A 17,053-nucleotide genomic window follows, 5' to 3' on the forward strand; every position below is an offset into this window, starting at 1 on the left:
CATGAGTTGTATTTTCCTTGAAGACCATCACGACTGACATGTTTCAGTGGAAGGAGACCATTCTGACCTTATTTATTTGAAATGTTGATCCCCCCCCCATTTCCTTCTGCAGCAAAGAACACATCGCCTCTTTTTCACTCTCTCGCATACCATTCCCCCCTCCCACCGTTGTGGTGGACTTACATTCCACCATTTTTTCCACTGGAGCTTTTCATGTCTGTATGCTCTGTCTCCACCTTGAAGCCCTTTAAAAATAGTGGGGACCCCACTTACCAGGATGCTGGTGTGAGTGGACCTGGGGGCTTCTAGAGATGGCTGGTACCTTAGTCCCAGATCTCTGACTCTGTGTCTCTGCCCTTCCCTCTTTCAGCTCCCTGTTCCTAACCCACGTGGTTCTGCTCACTTTGTATCAGGTCCCGTAGTGTAGACAGATGGAAAGGCTTGAGGATGCTGTGAAGGTTTCGCTCCTAAGCCACCCCGTTCACCTAGACGTCTGTCTGCTCAGCCAGCGTCCTCCCCGCTGCTTCGCTCGGACGGACGGATGAGGGCCTTCACCCCATGTCTGTGCTCTTATTTGGGTACTGAGGGTTCTGTCGGACTTCTAAAACTATAGTTTGGGCTCTGCTGGAGTGTCCAAGGTACTTAGAGTTCTAAACAAGTACGCAAGTTTTACAGGCCCAAAAACAATCCCCCAAGGAGCCTGGTTTCCCCCCTGTGTGTTGCTGGGAAGTAAGCAGTTGTTTCACATTTCTTCCTATAGATTGTTATTTCCGGGTAATCAGGCAAGGAGCTTATCAAAATAGCAATACAGCTAGCCAAGGAGAGCTGAAGCTTGAGTTGGGAAAGTATGAGTCTTCTTGAAAAGGCCAACCATCTCCCAGTGCCATGCCCTGGGCCGCCTGTTATAGGGCACCCTTGCCCTGTGCTCCAGGGTGCTCCCCTGGGAGTGGGGGCCAGCTCACGGGCTCTTCAGATGATCGGGGGGGTGTCTCTCGTGAGGCCAGGCTGAATGCTGAGCGGCTCCCGTGCTCTTGTCTTGTGCAGATCGACGCCTTCCAGCACATGCAGCACTTCGTGCAGACCATGCAGCAGCAGGCCCAGCACGCCATCGCCACCGAGGACCAGCAGCACAAGCAGGAGCTGCACAAGCTCATGGCCCGGTGAGGGGTCCCCGCTGGCCGGGGCCAGTCGCACTCCCATCTCCCTCCGCCCCAGCAGCCTCTGCAGCGTGGCAGGAATGCTCAAGGCTCCCTGGGCAGCGAGCTCCCAACTCTGCTTTCGCCTTTTGCAGTAGGAACCCCGGGCAGCCATCAGATCGTGCTGAGCTAGGGCCTCTGCTGCTCTCTGCCCAGGACTGAGCTTCAGGGCATCCAGGTGCTGCTGCCTTCCTGGTGTCTGGCCTGAGAGTCGGAGCCCTTGGTGGCCAATGCCAGCTCTGCTGCTGCTCTGATGTGTGACTCTGGATGGGTCACTTAACCACTCTGTGCCTCAGTTTCCTCATCCTATAAAAAAGGGATGCTGAGGGCTCCTGTTGCTTGGGGTGGTAGAAGGTAGTATGAGGGTTAATAGAATAAACACGTGAACCGTTTAGAGCAGTACCTGGGAGAGAGTAGCGATCAGTAAACGTGGGCTGTTATTGTTCTCATGGTAAATGATACATATCATTATAACATATAACATGGTGCGTGATACAATATAATATGTCGATACGTAGTTTGTCATTTTTTATAAACTGAGGAGAAGGCAGAAATGAGGGAGGGGAAGCCGGTAGCAAGCAAGAGGAAGAGCTACTCAGCAGCCAACATCCCCACCAAAAACTAAAATCGGGACAGGCAGGTCCGTATAGACCTACCCTGTAGCAGGTACTGATCGACGCTGGCATTGAAACATGGGTCAAGGAGAAGAGCTGATACATTCAAAATGCACCCCTCAAGCCGGTTTCTTCCCTCCTGTGTGGTTGAGAGCCCTGTGTTTCCATCCCGTTGCTTCCCGGCCGCAAGTGTAGATGTGCTCCGCCAACGAAATGGGCCGTTCTCCTTACTGGGAGGCGGGGGGAGCTAGCATGTGCGGGTAGCGGCATGGGGTCGTTTCTCTGTCCCCAGGTGTTTCCTCAAGCTCGGGGAGTGGCAGCTGAACCTGCAGGGCATCAACGAGAGCACCATCCCCAAGGTGCTGCAGTACTACAGCGCGGCCACGGAGCACGACCGCAGCTGGTACAAGGTAGCCCCGCCCCCCCCGGGGGACCCCGCCCCTCCCAGCCTTTCTGGTTCCCGTCTGGGCTGGGGATTCACCTGTTCGAACACCAGGAGCCAGTCTGTCAGAGCCCCCATACGGGCTTCACTGTACAAGAAGATAGATAGAGTCTTATTGGAGAAATACTTTATCACGCCGTTATTCTGCGTGTGGCACGGGGGAATGCTGTTGTCTTCTAGACGCTAAGCTGAATGTTTGCCCACGAGCATCTGGACGCACGGTTAATCTCTGGAACTTTATCTTCCCTTGGGTCATCTGTTCCTACCCGGCTTCTTCCTGATTTCCATCCCTGCCTGCTCCTCCTCTAAGAAATTCACTTTCTCTGTTTTTATTGGAAAGCTCTGGGTAACATCCTGTTATGGCGTAGGGAACTTTTCAGGAAGATAAACAGAATTAGGAAATGTATCAAAGATGTGGTTGAGTGGGAGAGGAGGGGTTTGGGGAAGAGCACGTAGCCTTAGTTTTTAGGTCTTCCCTGAGGGACCTACCTCCCAGTAATAGCTGCTTCGTACGCCAGACGCTATTGATTTCTTTCCAGCATTTCCTTAACTTGCTAATACTTTGTGCATTAACCCCTCTGAGATCAAAACATATATCTGAAGACACAGAACAGTACAGTAAAAATTGTACCCTGATTGAAGCATGCTTCATTCTGATTGGAAAAATCCCTGTTTTGTGGCAGCCTCAATAATTACACTATCTAGGTCAGCCCCAGTTCTAGGCTGGAAAAATAGACCAGATAAACTCTGGATTAGCTAGAACCTTACCAGCTGGAAGTGTCTCCTAACCAGGTTACTTTCCTTCCCTCACATTCTAGAAAATAAACAAATCACAAGGGAAAAAAAAATTGGTTCCAGGAATTTCAGGCTTTCCTTTTTATGGGTCCTTTTGGGTTTATGCTGTCTTACTGTAATGGTGTGGTCCTGTGTGTGTGCAGAGACTGTTTCCGTCTTGCTCACTATGTCCCCTGGCTCCATCCCTGGCACAGAGTGGGTAAAACAGAGCTACTGAATAAATGAAAGTGTGAGGACACAGGCTGGGTCAGTGCAGAATCGTGACTCATCAAATAAAGGTCAGTTATGATCGACCTACTCTGCGTAGGTAAAAAAATGGACTCATTTATGTTAAAGAAAGATTTTAGCAAAGGATGCAAAGGAATTTCCCGATTATCCAGAAAGTATATCCCTTGCAGAATTTAGTTCTCCCATCACTGCAAACTCGCGAGGCCCCAGATCAGGGTGTGCCTCGTGCTGTATGCACGAGGCGGTGCTGCACCACAGGTCACCGCAGCTCTAAACCGCAGAGTGTGGGTGGTTCCTCCTTTACCAAAATAAGACTTCTCCCAGCAAACAGTCAGTGGACATTGGTTTTCTGACAGGCCACACATGAGCCGGATGGGAAAGCTGGGCAGATGAGCGACATTTCCCCCATGGCATGTTCCTCTTGATGTGCTCCCTTTCCCACTGACCTGGGACCTGGTTAAGACTTTCACCATCACGCCCCCACACGTGTGCTCTCGTAAATGATGTTTCACGTACGGCTGGCTGCCAAAGGAATCTTTAAAACCTAGAATGAAACGGGACCTCCTTGGCCTGTTATGTTAGCCCGTCCACAATCTGATCCTGCCCTTTGCTAACCTTCCGCCTACTGCTGTCCATCACGGACTAGGCTCCAGTTGGATATGTTTGTTTCTTAGGAACTGCCCTGTGCTGGCCACCCTGCATCCTCGTCCCTGAGCTCCCCAGGCTGGCAGGTCCCTGTTATTGTCCTCTTGTCCCTGCTTTGCCCATCGAGGGCTGCTCTTCAGCCCCTAGCCCAGAAACCTGCCTCCACGAAGCCTTCCCCGACCCTGGCCGGCCTGTTGTCTGCCTCTCATTGCTCCCTCACGTTTGCCTGTCCTTCGGGTTGCTGGGTGTCCACCAGACCAGGAGGCCCCTGAGACAAGGACCTGGCTCGCTGCTCTTCGGATACTCCTCCCCCCCCCCACCCCCCACGGCCCTCACCACGGTCCTGCCACAGTAATGAAGGAATCAGGCTGAATCTGGTAAAAGGCCCACTCCTGAGTGTTTTTGGGGAAGTTTTATTCTGCTGGCCACTGAGAAGGAAGGGCAGGCCCAGCGCCCTGCCTCAGCCTTGGCCTCACATTCTGCTAAGGCCTTGGCGCTCAGGCCTCCTCCTCCTTGGCTCTCGCCCCACGCAGGCCTGGCACGCGTGGGCAGTGATGAACTTTGAAGCCGTGCTGCACTACAAGCATCAGAACCAAGCCCGTGACGAGAAGAAGAAGCTGCGGCACGCCAGCGGGGCCAACATCACCAGCACGACCACTGCCGCCACCACCGCGGCCACGGCCACCGCCACCGCCACCAGCACCGAGGGCAGCAACAGTGAGAGCGAGGCCGAGAGCACCGAGAACAGCCCCACCCCGTCTCCTCTGCAGAAGAAGGTCACTGAGGTACTGTCTCTTCCTCCCCCAGCGAGGGCTGAGCCCGGCACCGGGCGCTCCGAGGAGTGGGGGGGTGGTGGCACACGGAGGGTCCTGGGTTTCGCTCTGAAGGGAGAGGAAGCTGGGTGGTGTGGCTTATTTGCCAGCCGGCAGTGTTCGAGCCCGTGTTTGTGTTGGAGGCCCTGCCTTAGCCCCCAAGCCGGAGACTGAGTTTCTAGTCATCCTTCCCACGAGAATGAGCTCATCCCCTTAAAGCCTGCACCTGGCCGTGTGGGTGGCCGCGCGGGTGGCCGTGCACATCTGCGGGTCCGCTTGAGGACAGGCTGGCGGGATCCATCCTCTGCTTTTTCCTCTCCGCCCACCGCCCCGTCCCACCTCCTCCCCTCTGGCTGTCCTTTCAGAGTGCATGGGGGCAGCTGGCAGGCCCAGAGAGCGGCGTGTTCCTTCTCAGCCCACTCTCCCTGCCACCCCTGTTTAAGAACCCACCATTAGTCCAAGGTGATAGCGACTGTGACACAGTCGGCATTTCCTGAGTGCTTGCGGTGAGCCAGTACTCATCGAGAGGCTTCTCCTGCAGTAACTAATTTAACCTCATAACCTCTTTGAGGCAGGTACTGTTCGTATGCTGTGAGGCCGCTTTTACGGAAGAGAAACTAAGCCAAGAGCGTCCATTAACATGCGTGTGTTCCAACAGGATTTGTCCAAAACCCTCCTGATGTACACCGTCCCTGCCGTCCAGGGCTTCTTCCGTTCCATCTCCTTGTCACGAGGCAACAACCTCCAGGACACACTGAGGTATCAGAGCGGGCAGGGCCCCTGATGGGCCGTGTGCACAGCAGGACACGGAATTACTCGGAACGTCCTCCTTCCCCACCCTGATGAGCATGTCCAAGAAGAAGGCTGACCAGCCTCCACCTGCCCACGCCGGGGAGGGGGCGTGGCCTGAGAAGGCTGCGCGCGCACTCTGGCAGGGAGGGAGACGCAGAGCTGTTTGTGGCCGCAGTGCTGAAAGCCCCTCAGCTTTTTTTTTTTTTTTTTTTTAAGATTTTATTTGTTTAAAAAAAAAAAGATTTTATTTGTTTGAGAGATAGAGAGAAGGCATGGGGGAGAGGCAGAGGGAGAAGCAGGCTCCCCACTGAGCAGGGAGCCCAACATGGGGTTGATGTCGGGATCCTGAGATCATGACCTGAGCCAAAGCCAGATGCTTAACTGACTGAGCGACCCAGGTGCCTCGCCTCAGCTTCGAGACGCCACTTAGAGTGGCCGAGACAAATGGCCCAGACCGGCCAGTCCAGAGACTGTGGGTGACAGGGGCAGCTGAGTCCTGCATTTACGCTGTTGCCGCTGGTCTCTAGGTGACTTTCTGTGTGTGTGAAGATAATCCATAGGTTGTCCCTGGGCTCCTCCGTTAGATCTCTGAGCTTAGATGATGCTGAGCTCTCTACATTATCTGGAATAAAATAAGCATTCACTTGGGATGCCCCTCCTGGTGTTGACCCAAGTATTCCACTTGATCTTAGCCAAAAGGGCAAGAAGAGATTGACCCAAGTATTAATAACCGTCACCAACCACACACCCTTCCCGGGTGGTCCCCGAGACCAGACACTGTAGAACCACTGATTTGAGGCCCTGCCAATTATTCTTTTTTTTTTTAAAGAGTTACTTATTTTAGAGAGAGAAAGTATGAATGAGGGGAGAGAGGGAATCCTCAAGCAGACCCCCACTGAGCGCAGAGCCCGATGTGGGGCCTGATCCCAGGACCCTGAGATCATGACCTGAGCCAAAATCAAGAGTCGGGCACAACTGACTGAGCCACCCAGGCGCCCCTTTGCCAATTATTCTTTTCTCAAGAGTCTTAAAGATTACAAAAATAAAAAAACAAAAACTGGGAAACTCGATTTTCTGTGATTTTCTTATTTGTCTTTTCCAGAGTCCTCACCTTATGGTTTGACTATGGTCACTGGCCAGATGTAAATGAAGCCTTAGTGGAGGGGGTGAAAGCAATCCAGATCGACACTTGGTTACAGGTAAGGCGGGCTCAGGTCTCCCTCCTGCTCTGTCTCCTCCTGGGATCATGCGGTGATCAGTGACAGCGGTAAAGGATGGGGGATGGGTCCCAAGGTCGACACTCCATATTGTCTTTAGTTTCTCCCAGAGAACTGAAGGGAGTGAACTCTTTCAGAGTTCCACAGCATCTGCCACAGCAGGTATCGAGAGCTGGTCACTGCCCAGAATAACAAGTAGTTGCTTCTGCCCCTCACGCGCTGTGCACCGTGTCTCTCTGAATCCAGGTCATACCGCAGCTCATCGCGAGAATCGATACGCCCAGGCCCTTGGTGGGCCGCCTCATTCACCAGCTTCTCACAGACATTGGCCGGTACCACCCCCAGGTACGTGGGCCCCCGGGCAGTTCCTCCTTGAACCGTGGACCTTTCGATCTGGATCCCGGCCTTTCCTAAAGCTGCTCTAGGGGCATAAGGCAGGAACCGGGAACCAGGCATCCCCTCTGTCCGGCTGGCAGGCCCAGGCCCAGGGGCCTTCCTGAAGGGCCTTCTTCCCCCCATCTGAGTGATGGGCTTGAATCAGTGTCAGCAGCGTCCTCTCCGTCTCTCTCATCTTCCGGAAAGTCCGAGTTTGCGAGTGTTCCCTCCATGTCTGCCGCAGGCCCTCATCTACCCCCTGACCGTGGCCTCTAAGTCCACCACGACGGCGCGCCACAACGCAGCCAACAAGATCCTGAAGAACATGTGCGAGCACAGTAACACCCTGGTCCAGCAGGCCATGATGGTGAGTCCGGCCCGCGCCGGTGCTGCCGGCAGGACGACCTGCGCTCTCTCCCTTTCAGTCAGCCTTTCAGTCCGTCAGCTCATCCTCGCTGCCTCTCGCTTGCCCCCTTTGGTCCAGGTGAGCGAGGAGCTCATCCGCGTGGCCATCCTCTGGCACGAGATGTGGCACGAAGGCCTGGAAGAGGCCTCCCGTTTGTACTTCGGGGAGAGGAACGTGAAGGGCATGTTCGAGGTGCTGGAGCCCCTGCACGCCATGATGGAGCGAGGCCCCCAGACTCTGAAGGAGACATCTTTTAATCAGGTATGGGATGAGAGAGCACGGCGTGACATGACCCAAAGCCTTTACCAGACCCCTTTCCCTCTGGCCTTGCTCCTGACGTGACTAGAACATATTCTGACGGAGGCCACGGGATATAGAAACACCAGCAATTTAATCGTCATGAACTTCTAAGAACTTAGGAGAACTGGAAAACCATGAGATCCTTGCTGAGCTCATCTTGCCTCTCCTTCCTTTGCCCATAAGCCGTCCCAGGACGGGGCCTCCAGGACGGGGCCTCCCCACTGCCCTGCTGAGCCCTGTGAAGGGCCACAGCCGTCCAGCCGTCGCGTGCGGCCGAGCAGTTGTGCCGTCTGCTTGGGGCTTCAGCACGGGGCATAGTCCACACCTGACGGCTCACAGACGTGCCCTGCTTCCCCGTCCAGGCATATGGTCGAGACCTAATGGAGGCCCAAGAGTGGTGCAGGAAGTACATGAAATCCGGGAACGTCAAGGACCTCACCCAAGCCTGGGACCTCTATTATCACGTGTTCAGACGGATCTCTAAGCAGCTGCCCCAGGTAGGATCTTTGGGCTCCAGCGGCGTTCACCATCATCATCCCTTAGGTTTTCCTTTTTGTGAACGTTCTGACGCTAACTCTAAAGCCTCTGGTTTTACTTTTATCTGCAAATTCTAGGACAAGTCATTGCCGTTAGCAATCTATTAAAAAATACCCAAATTGCATGTATGCCCTTCCCCGGCGGCAGCCAGCTGACCCCTGTGGCACTTGTTCACAGCTCACCTCTCTAGAGCTGCAGTATGTGTCCCCCAAACTTCTGATGTGCCGGGACCTCGAACTGGCCGTGCCCGGAACGTACGACCCCAACCAGCCGATCATTCGCATTCAGTCCATCGCGCCGTCCCTGCAGGTCATCACCTCCAAGCAGAGGCCCCGGAAGCTGACGCTCATGGGTAAGGACGCCTGCGCTCCTGCCTCCTGCAGCCCCCCCAACCCTGGCCGAACCCCTCCCCTTTTCTGAGGTCTCCGCTCCCCGTTCACAACACTCCTCTTCCCATGCGGCCTCTCTCCCGGGCTTATGGAGAGAGAAACAGAGCACAAGCGGGTTCCCTGTCACATCACCCCCAGGACTCCTCGTCTGTTCACACCGTTGCGGTGCTCGCGGGAGGCCTGAGCGCCCTGCAGAGCAGGCAGAGGGAGCCGCAGAGGTGTGCGGCATGGGCATGGGGGGAGGCAGGTGGCTGCAGGGGACTGACAGGGCCAACAGAGGGGCATCTCGGGGCAGGTGTGGTAGGTGACGAGCAGGGCCGAAGAAAGGGCTCCTGAGCTCTCGAATGTTCTCCTTCACCATCATGGTCTCTCTCCGTGGGAAATGGCTATGTAAAAGGAACAAACTGACGTGGAAATGAGTTCTCACAGTGAGCTCTGTGGCCTACCTGGGGTGGCTACGGAAGGCCCGGATGCTCTGACGGCCCCCTGAGGGTTCTCACTTTCAATACAGCTCATGCTTTTTAATGCAGTAGTTACTCACCAGCCCAGTTCGTCGTGGTTCCCAGGAGATCATCTCTCCGTGGGCTGGCGTCTCCTGATACTCAACCACGAGTCAGTCAGGTTCTCCACAGTATTTCATGAGAGACTTGAATGAAGGACCTGTTTCCTTCTGTGAACAGAATCAAGAGAGCCAACAGTGAGAAGCTATGACTCACCCCACCCTCCAGACCCGAGAGGGCAAGGAGCCCATCGAGAACACATAACCTAGAAAGAGAGGCCATCCACCACTGGAGCTGTAGCCCAGGGGGAGGAACACTAGAAACTTCTAGAACTGGAGCCTGGACCATTGTCAGGAGCAAACCCTTTGGCCTCTCCCTCTTCCCACCCTCTGATTTCCCTCCTGCCAGTGCCCCCATTGGCCAAGCCCAACTGGGAGCTGAGGTGATAGAGTTCCCAGGGGTCAGGCTTCATGGGCCCAATCCAGACAGCAGGGCGGAGAGTGGTTGTGGGGGAGCACGCAGAACGACCATCCCTGCGGAATCGGTCCTGATCTCCAAAGACAGCTGTTTTTAATTTTATGTATTTTTAATTTGACCAGCATTTCATTGGGGGACGATCTCTTTCAGGAGTTCTGGGGTACTGTATGTTTGTGCGCAAGTGCGTCTGGGTAGGGTACACGTAGGAGCTTGGGGGTACAGGGCTGGTCTGTGCTAACGGCTCCCACCATTCCCACAGGCAGCAACGGGCATGAGTTTGTTTTCCTCCTGAAGGGCCACGAAGACCTGCGGCAGGACGAACGAGTGATGCAGCTCTTCGGCCTGGTCAACACCCTTCTGGCCAACGACCCGACGTCTCTTCGCAAGAACCTCAGGTAGTCAGGACGCGGTGGTGGGGGTTGGGGGGAGTAGTGGCACGGCAGCGACATGACGGGTCATCTGGGCTTTCCTTACATCCCTCCCATGTGGTCGTGTCCCTCCACGAAAGCAGTTCTAGACATAGCGTACCTGGCAGGAAGTGCTCAGTAGCCAAGGCGTTGAACACAGCAAAGAGCTGTCCCTACGCTTGCGCGCTTTGAAGGGAAACACCTGTAACAACCACCAGAGGGTCCAGAGTGGAACAGCCCGTGGCCATTAGACTAGAGACGCTGCACGGCCTGTGTGTTTACCATCCCCGGCCGCCCCGCTCTCTTCCCCATTCCGTTAAGAACGTGGATATTAAGTTGGAGGGGTGGGCGTGGGGGGCGTTCAGCCTGCTCCCCTGTGTTGTGCGGGGGTCGGAGGCTGACTCTGCTTACGTCCAGTAACCAACCCTGCCTTCCGGGGGCGGCAGCATCCAGAGATACGCCGTCATCCCCTTATCCACCAACTCGGGCCTCATCGGCTGGGTCCCGCACTGCGACACGCTGCACGCCCTCATCCGGGACTACAGAGAGAAGAAGAAGATCCTCCTCAACATCGAGCATCGCATCATGTTGCGGGTACGTGGTGAGGCCTTCACGGCCTCGACGTCACTCACCAGTCAGGAGCTCCGAGCTGCGCTTCTCGTCCCTCTGTGCATGTGCGGGAAGTCCGTGTCCCCGGAAAATCTGGTTGGGAGACAGAGCGAGTCCTAACGCAGATTACCTCCAAGGAACAGGACCGTAGAGCCCAGAAATCAGGTGTCCAGCCTTCTAGGTGAGACTGGATGGTATTGTTGATCAGGGGATCAGCTGATGGGGACGGGACACGGCCCACCCAGGGAGATGATGGCAGTAGAGGCGCAAGTAGTAAGAGATCTGTCACCCAAACCGCGATGCCTCCCGCGCTCTCCTTTGCGCCAGCAGACTTAAGCTCAGGTGGGACCTGACATCTCACCCTTGAGCCCTGGCGTTCCCAAGGTCACCCGGTTCTGTTGGCCACACCCTCCCCCCCCACACTGTTCTTATCTCCTTTGGGCTGGTGTGGTGAGATCAGAACCCAGCTCTGCCCCGGCCCAGAGCCTCATGTCCCCCTGGATTGAAGCTAGCAGTCCAGGGCCGCTCGCAGAGCTCTTGTGTCCCGATGCAGATGGCTCCGGACTACGATCACCTGACGCTGATGCAGAAGGTGGAGGTGTTCGAGCACGCCGTCAACAACACCGCCGGCGATGACCTGGCCAAGCTGCTGTGGCTCAAAAGCCCCAGCTCCGAGGTACGAGCCGCTGGGCTCCTCGCACCGGCGCTGCTTTCTGGTCTGTTCACCTGTACCTGGTGGACTCGTCTTCGGGACGAACAGCTGTGCACTGTGCACCGTCTCTTGTTACTGAGATTACCTGGGCGAGCCGTGCCATTCAGCGGATACGGATTTAGTAATTTTGTGTTTCTCCCATTTCTTGCTATAGCATTTGAGCTGCGTTTATAAGAAGGATATTAACCCTATTTCGTATGTTAGAAATTTCCTGCTTATTTGGTTTTTTAATTTTTGTTCTGGTATGTTCCTTGGTTTGGGATTTTTGTTTTGTTTTTGATGTGCAGACACTTTTAAAAGTTGGAAGTTACCGGATTTTTATCCTTTTCTTTGAAGTTTCTACCTTCAGCTTTATATTGGAAAGGCCCTCTCTGCCTCAAGATTGTGTATCTTTTCTACATTCATTTACTTGTACTGATTATAAAACTTGTTTTTCCATTTAAATCCTCAACCCAATTCGGAATTTAAGATTAAAGATTCAGATTTTACTTTTTTGAGATGATTAGCCAACACCACAGTATTTACTAAATGATCCTTCCTTTTCCTACTGTTTAAGAAAGTCCATTTTTATTATACAAAAAGCTATTCTCTGCCATTGGATTTCTTTCTGGGGCTTCTATTTTATTTCATTGATCTCTCTAAAACCTATTTCTCTTCAAGTACCATACTATTAATACAACTGTGGTTTTTTGTTTTGTTTTGTTTTGTTTAAGATTTTATTTATTTATTTGACAGAGATCACAAGTAGGCAGAGAGGCAGGCAGAGAGAGAGAGGGAGGCAGGCTCCTTGCTGAGCAGAGAGCCTGATGAGGGGCTCAATCAGGACCCTGGGATCATGACCTGAGCCGAAGGCAGAGGCTTTAACCCACTGAGTCACCCAGGCACCCCTGTTAATACAACTGTTAATGAAAAGTCTCTCCTCATTGACTATTTAAATTTTTTCTTCTTCCAGATAAATTTTGGGGTTGTTTTGTCACAGTCCCCCCAAAAAAGAGCTACTGAATTTTCAGCAGAATTACATTAAATGTTTCAGATAATTTAGGGAGTTATTACATTTTTACCGTCTTTAATGGACATTTTTATTTATTCGGTTCTTCACGTTCCTACACAAAGGTTAACTTTTTTTTACTCGTCTGTGTTCTGTACGTCTCTAAGTTTATTACAAGCATAGTTTACTGCCATTACAATTATGATTGAGATCTTTATTCCATTTTGTGTTATTAACTGGTTACTGATGGGACATAAGGAAACAACTGATTGCAGTGCAATTCTGTTGAAGCTAGTTAGCTTCTAGAGCCGTGGTTCACGTGCGCTCCTGTGTTCCAGGTGTGGTTTGACCGAAGAACCAACTACACCCGCTCGTTAGCGGTCATGTCCATGGTCGGGTATATTTTGGGCCTGGGAGATAGGTGAGTAAGTTGATTTTGGTTTTGTAGTCTTTTTCTACATGGTACCTTTCTTAAATAGTTTCCTTTTGTTTTCCAGTCAGATTTATGACCATTTGGTAAATAATTGTATTTTGTAACTTTGGATCTTCTTTGCAGTATCAACCTTAGTCCCTTTTTATTATCCATGCAGCAGAACAGCCCAGCAAACTAAAGAGAGGAAAAACCTCAGCTCTAGGGCACCACCTTCTTTACAGGCTGGCTTAATATGTTAAAAACCATACACAGGGGGGCGCCTGGGTGGCTCAGTGGGTTAAAGCCTCTGCCTTTGGCTCGGGTCATGATCCCAGGGTCCTGGGTTTGAGCCCCACATTGGGCTCTTTGCTCAGCGGTGAGCCTGCTTCTCACCCCACCCCACCCCCGCCTGCTCTCTGCCTACTCGTGATCTCTGTCAAATAAATAAATAAAATCTTTAAAAAAAAAACATAAACAGGGACACCTGGTTGGTTCGGTCACTAGAGCGTGTGATTCTTGATCTCTCGGGTTTGTGAGTTCAAGCCCCGCATTGGGTGTAGAACTTACTAAAAAAAAATTTTTTTTTATAGATTTTACTGATCCCGTAAACACTTATAAGTCACCACTGTGCTGAGATAAATATTTCTGTAATTGAAACCAACCAAAGTAGGTCCCTCTGATATTTCTTTTTTTTTTTTTTAAAGATTTTATTTATTTATTTGACAGAAAGAGATCACAAGTAGGCAGAGAGGCAGGCAGAGAGAGAGAGAGAGGAGGAAGCAGGCTCCCTGCTGAGCAGAGAGCCCGATGTGGGACTCGATCCCAGGATCCTGAGATCATGACCTGAGCCAAAGGCAGCGGCTTAACCCACTGAGCCACCCAGGTGCCCCCCCTCTGATATTTCTGAATAATAAATTTTATCCATGTGCACTGACTGAAAAAGTAGTTAAGGAATATTCAGAAATTGACTCTCTAGAAGTCTTTGAAAAACTAGTTCCTTGGTGTCTACTCTCTCCTGGAATCACATCTCATGCAAATATTTGAGAATAAAAATAATTTTCTCCCACGGAAATAATAAATTCTTGTTTTTAAAAAAGAGCCAGGAGAATTCCTAGTGACAAAAGCCAGACAACCCTTCCTAGATGGGCATGGGGGCCCAGGAGATGGGACCACGTGCTGGGTGCTGAGGGGTGAAGATAGAGCCTCGTCACTCTGAGACGGCAGCCTTGCCACACAGGATCCATCTTGTGACCACAGATGTCAGGACCGCAACTGTGATGCACACTGATCTCTCCCGTTGCGGACCTAGAACAGGGATCAGCAAGCTTTCTCTGTAAAGGGCCAGATAGGAAATAATTTAGCCAATCAGAAAAAGACAGTTATCATATGATCTCATGATATATGGAATTTGAAAAACAAGGTAGAGGATCATGGGGGAAGAGAGGAAAAAATGAAATGGAATGAAACCAGAGAGGGAGACAAACCATAAGAGACTCTTAATCTCAGGACACAAAGCGAGGGTTGCAGGAGGAGGGGTGATGAGTGCTGTGAATTGTGTAAGACTGATGATTCACAGACCTGTACCCCTGGGAGAAACAATATATCATATGTTAATTAAAAAAATTAACGAAAGGTTAATAAGCTTTGGCTCCCTCCCCAAAAAGAAATAACTTGGGCTTTGCTGGCCATATGATACCTCACAGCTACTCGTGTCTGCCTGTGACACAAAAGCGGCCTGCGACAGTACATGGCAAATCAGCGGGGCCATGTCCAGAAACACTGTGTTTCCAGAGGCAGGTGGGGGCTGGCTCTGGCCTGTGGGCGGGGCCTGGACTGTCCCATCCTTGTTGATTGATTGGCCAGTGCCGCTCTAGTGACCCTCCGTGCTCCCCTGTTTCTCAGACACCCGTCCAACCTGATGCTGGACCGGCTGAGCGGGAAGATCCTGCACATCGACTTCGGGGACTGCTTTGAGGTGACTGCGTGTTCCAGAACACCTGGTCAGGCTTATCTTGCCAGATGACCCCCTCTCACCCTCTGACCCAGGCAAATTTAAGTGCAAAATGCATCACCCTGGATCCCTGCCTCTCCTACCAAAGCCGCAGAAAGTCAAACTAAGACGTGAAGTCCGTGCTGGTTGGTACTTGCCGTAGTCAGACTCTACCCCTTTTCGAGGCAAGAGCCACTGCGCACGCGCCTCTGAGTGGTGGAATCTTCGTCCCTGAATTGGCCTGCCGGGCAGAGGCCTGTTGTGATGCACACTTGTCCTTTTTCTTTGTTCCCTCTATCCCTGTGTGTGTGTGTGTGTGTGTTTAGTTCTTTTAAATCCCTGTGACAAGTCCCCTCACTAAACTAAAACTCCTTCATTTCTCTGTCCTCATCGAAATCAATGCAAAGAAAAGTTACCTGCCTTTGCCTGGCTTTATCTAAAGAACATGATCTAGTCTGGAAAAAAAATTAATTAATTAAATAAAATATAAAACTAAAGGAAAACAAAAACAATCTAGCCACTGAACCTGGTTTTTCTCTTCTATGTCCCCATAGGTTGCTATGACCAGGGAGAAATTCCCAGAGAAGATTCCGTTTAGACTAACGAGAATGCTGACCAATGCTATGGAGGTGAGTGGGTCTTGGGAACAAGCTGCTTTGGAATGGGGCCAACACAGGCCCAGCATTGCACACGGGCTGGCTTGTTCGGTCTTATCAGTTCCCCAGAACACCTGCCTTGGTTCTGTGGATGTTTTCTGGTTATTTTCCATCGTGTTACAAATGATCGACCTTTGAGAGTCTCACCATGCTTCACGTCAGACCCTGTGTCGTATGAATCACAGGCCTGACCTGATCCCTTGCTCTGAACACGTTCCCAGTGTGATACACCAGTAGCGACTTGTGTCTGCTTCCTCAGTGTGGGTGATAGACCCTCTCAACTAGCTTCGGGTCCTGAGGCCATCGGGGCAGGGCCGGGGCCGTTGACTTCCGTGACAAGTGGCTCTGGTGCTGCAGGTCACCGGTCTGGATGGCAACTACAGGATCACGTGTCACACGGTGATGGAAGTGCTTCGGGAACACAAGGACAGTGTCATGGCCGTGCTGGAGGCCTTTGTCTATGACCCCTTGCTCAACTGGAGGCTGATGGACAGTGAGTATCAGCAAGTGCCACGGAGCGGGAGCCCGTCCCCTTGGATCTGGGAGTAGGTGACATGTTACATGTCACCAGCCTTGCCCCCTGCGGGCCTGGAGCCTGAGCTGGGCTACTGGGCTGTTGCATTGTGTTTTCACAGAGCTGGTCCAGTGGCTGGAAATGAATTTCAAGTATGATTTCTTATTAACTAGAACAGAAAATGCCAACCACTAATTTAAATATTAATTATAATACTTTCAGGATAAGCCCTGGTGATTTTTGTTTGTTTGGACTTCATGCAGAGTAGCAAGCTGGACTCTTGTGATCTGGGGCAGCAGCATCTCCGTCTCCCCTTTGCTGCTCCTCCTCAGAAGAGGTGACCGACCCAGGGGTCTCACCCGCCGCCCATGTCCCGCTGTCACCTTCTGTTATCTGGTCCACAGTGTCTAAATTCAGACACAGTGACACAGAATCCTCAGTCCCACAGGATTGCACACCCATGCTAACACCCGCTGAGTCCCGAGTCATCCATCCTGGGCCCTCTCCTGGGGGCTTTAGCTTTTAGTAAAATTGCATTTTGATGGTGTTAAGAAAATATCATGTCAACCAAGTTTCTCTCAAGTCAAAGTTTGAAACCCTTTTTATCCTCTCTCTGTTTCTTTCCCTAGCAAATACCAAAGGCAACAAGCGGTCCCGAACGAGGACGGATTCCTACTCTGCTGGCCAGTCAGTAGGTGAGTCCCTCCCCCGGGAGACTGCAGCTTCTGTCCGCTTTTGTCCAGAGTGTGTCTTGAACAGGGAGAGCTTTGTGATTGCTGTGAGGAAGCATGGCAGAGGTGGTGACACGCCAGGAAGCGGGTTTTCTAGAGGCTCTGACCAGGGGCACAGTCCTGCAGTGATTCCCTCCCTGCTAAAATAGCATCAAAACAGTTAACTTCAGAAAGTTGGTCTAGAAGTATTTACTGAGCATAATTTTTTTTTTCAGTTCCATGCCTCTCACGACAGAGTGGGTACCTAAGGCCCAGAAATTTTGATCAAACTATCTGAGCTTAATCTATAAAAACAATTAGGGATGCCTG

General features: G+C 51.9%; 1 protein-coding gene across 2 annotated transcripts in view; it reads left to right on the forward strand.

The window, feature by feature from the left end:
• MTOR (mechanistic target of rapamycin kinase) overlaps positions 1-17,053 on the forward strand; it is a 127,194-nt gene that overhangs the window by 103,841 nt on the left and 6,300 nt on the right. For both annotated transcript variants that reach the window (XM_032360634.1, XM_032360633.1), the window contains exons 37-54: positions 1,045-1,160; positions 2,103-2,220; positions 4,454-4,705; positions 5,391-5,491; positions 6,627-6,723; positions 6,988-7,086; positions 7,361-7,483; positions 7,601-7,783; positions 8,185-8,319; positions 8,537-8,711; positions 9,985-10,120; positions 10,579-10,726; positions 11,295-11,417; positions 12,780-12,862; positions 14,756-14,828; positions 15,398-15,472; positions 15,857-15,992; positions 16,643-16,708. In XM_032360634.1, coding sequence (XP_032216525.1) covers positions 1,045-1,160; positions 2,103-2,220; positions 4,454-4,705; positions 5,391-5,491; positions 6,627-6,723; positions 6,988-7,086; positions 7,361-7,483; positions 7,601-7,783; positions 8,185-8,319; positions 8,537-8,711; positions 9,985-10,120; positions 10,579-10,726; positions 11,295-11,417; positions 12,780-12,862; positions 14,756-14,828; positions 15,398-15,472; positions 15,857-15,992; positions 16,643-16,708 — 2,239 coding nt within the window. The remainder of the gene's footprint in view (positions 1-1,044; positions 1,161-2,102; positions 2,221-4,453; positions 4,706-5,390; positions 5,492-6,626; positions 6,724-6,987; positions 7,087-7,360; positions 7,484-7,600; positions 7,784-8,184; positions 8,320-8,536; positions 8,712-9,984; positions 10,121-10,578; positions 10,727-11,294; positions 11,418-12,779; positions 12,863-14,755; positions 14,829-15,397; positions 15,473-15,856; positions 15,993-16,642; positions 16,709-17,053) is intronic.

The sequence above is a fragment of the Mustela erminea genome, chromosome 10 (genome assembly GCF_009829155.1).
Source record: "Mustela erminea isolate mMusErm1 chromosome 10, mMusErm1.Pri, whole genome shotgun sequence".
Classification (NCBI taxonomy): Eukaryota; Metazoa; Chordata; class Mammalia; order Carnivora; family Mustelidae; genus Mustela; species Mustela erminea.